This window comes from Loa loa (assembly GCF_000183805.2).
Source record: "Loa loa unplaced genomic scaffold supercont3.5466, whole genome shotgun sequence".
NCBI lineage: Eukaryota > Metazoa > Nematoda > Chromadorea > Rhabditida > Onchocercidae > Loa > Loa loa.
The window spans coordinates 1-558 of NW_018113639.1; the positions used below are offsets into that span (position 1 = coordinate 1).

Below are 558 nucleotides of genomic sequence, written 5' to 3' on the forward strand. Positions count from 1 at the left end.
CGTATACTAAATAATTGAACTTAGTGTCAAGGATTCAATTTCTTTTAGTTAAATCATTTTGTACCTAAAATGATTTAATTATTCCTTCCCACCGAAATGCACACTGCCTCTTTTGGGGGGGGAAAAAAAATGAAATCTTTAATTTTGATCAAAACAGACTTTTCATCTGTGTCAGTCCTCATATGTGAAACGGGGAATTTTATTCATTAATGTAAAAGAAATAATAAAGAAATGGTAGAGGTGCTAACAGTACAATAAGAAAAAATGAATTTAACTTATAAAAAAATACAAAAAACCAGAAATAATAATGCTCAATTCCATCGGTCCATCATGTGATTCTTCATGTGTGATTTCAAATGGAGTTTTCGCAGGAATTCTTTACCGCATACAATGCAGCTGATTGTCATATTTTGTGATTGAGAGAAATTTTTTCTTGCACGCAGAACAACTGTTCCGTTCTTCACCTTGTGTTTCTTCACATGTGTATGCATATTCGATGACTGAGCAAAACTCTTCCCGCATATTCCGCATTTGTACGGCTTATCACCTGTGTGAATT

At 33.3% G+C, this 558-nt stretch overlaps 1 protein-coding gene across 1 annotated transcript; it reads right to left on the reverse strand.

Moving 5' to 3' along the window:
• Positions 1 to 378: 378 nt before the first annotated feature.
• On the reverse strand, positions 379 to 531 carry LOAG_19331 (hypothetical protein; the record flags this gene model as incomplete). Its single annotated transcript, XM_020451976.1, has 1 exon — positions 379 to 531. One exon carries the CDS (start codon positions 529 to 531, stop codon positions 379 to 381), a length of 153 nt encoding a protein of 50 aa, XP_020304216.1.
• Positions 532 to 558: the final 27 nt, after the last annotated feature.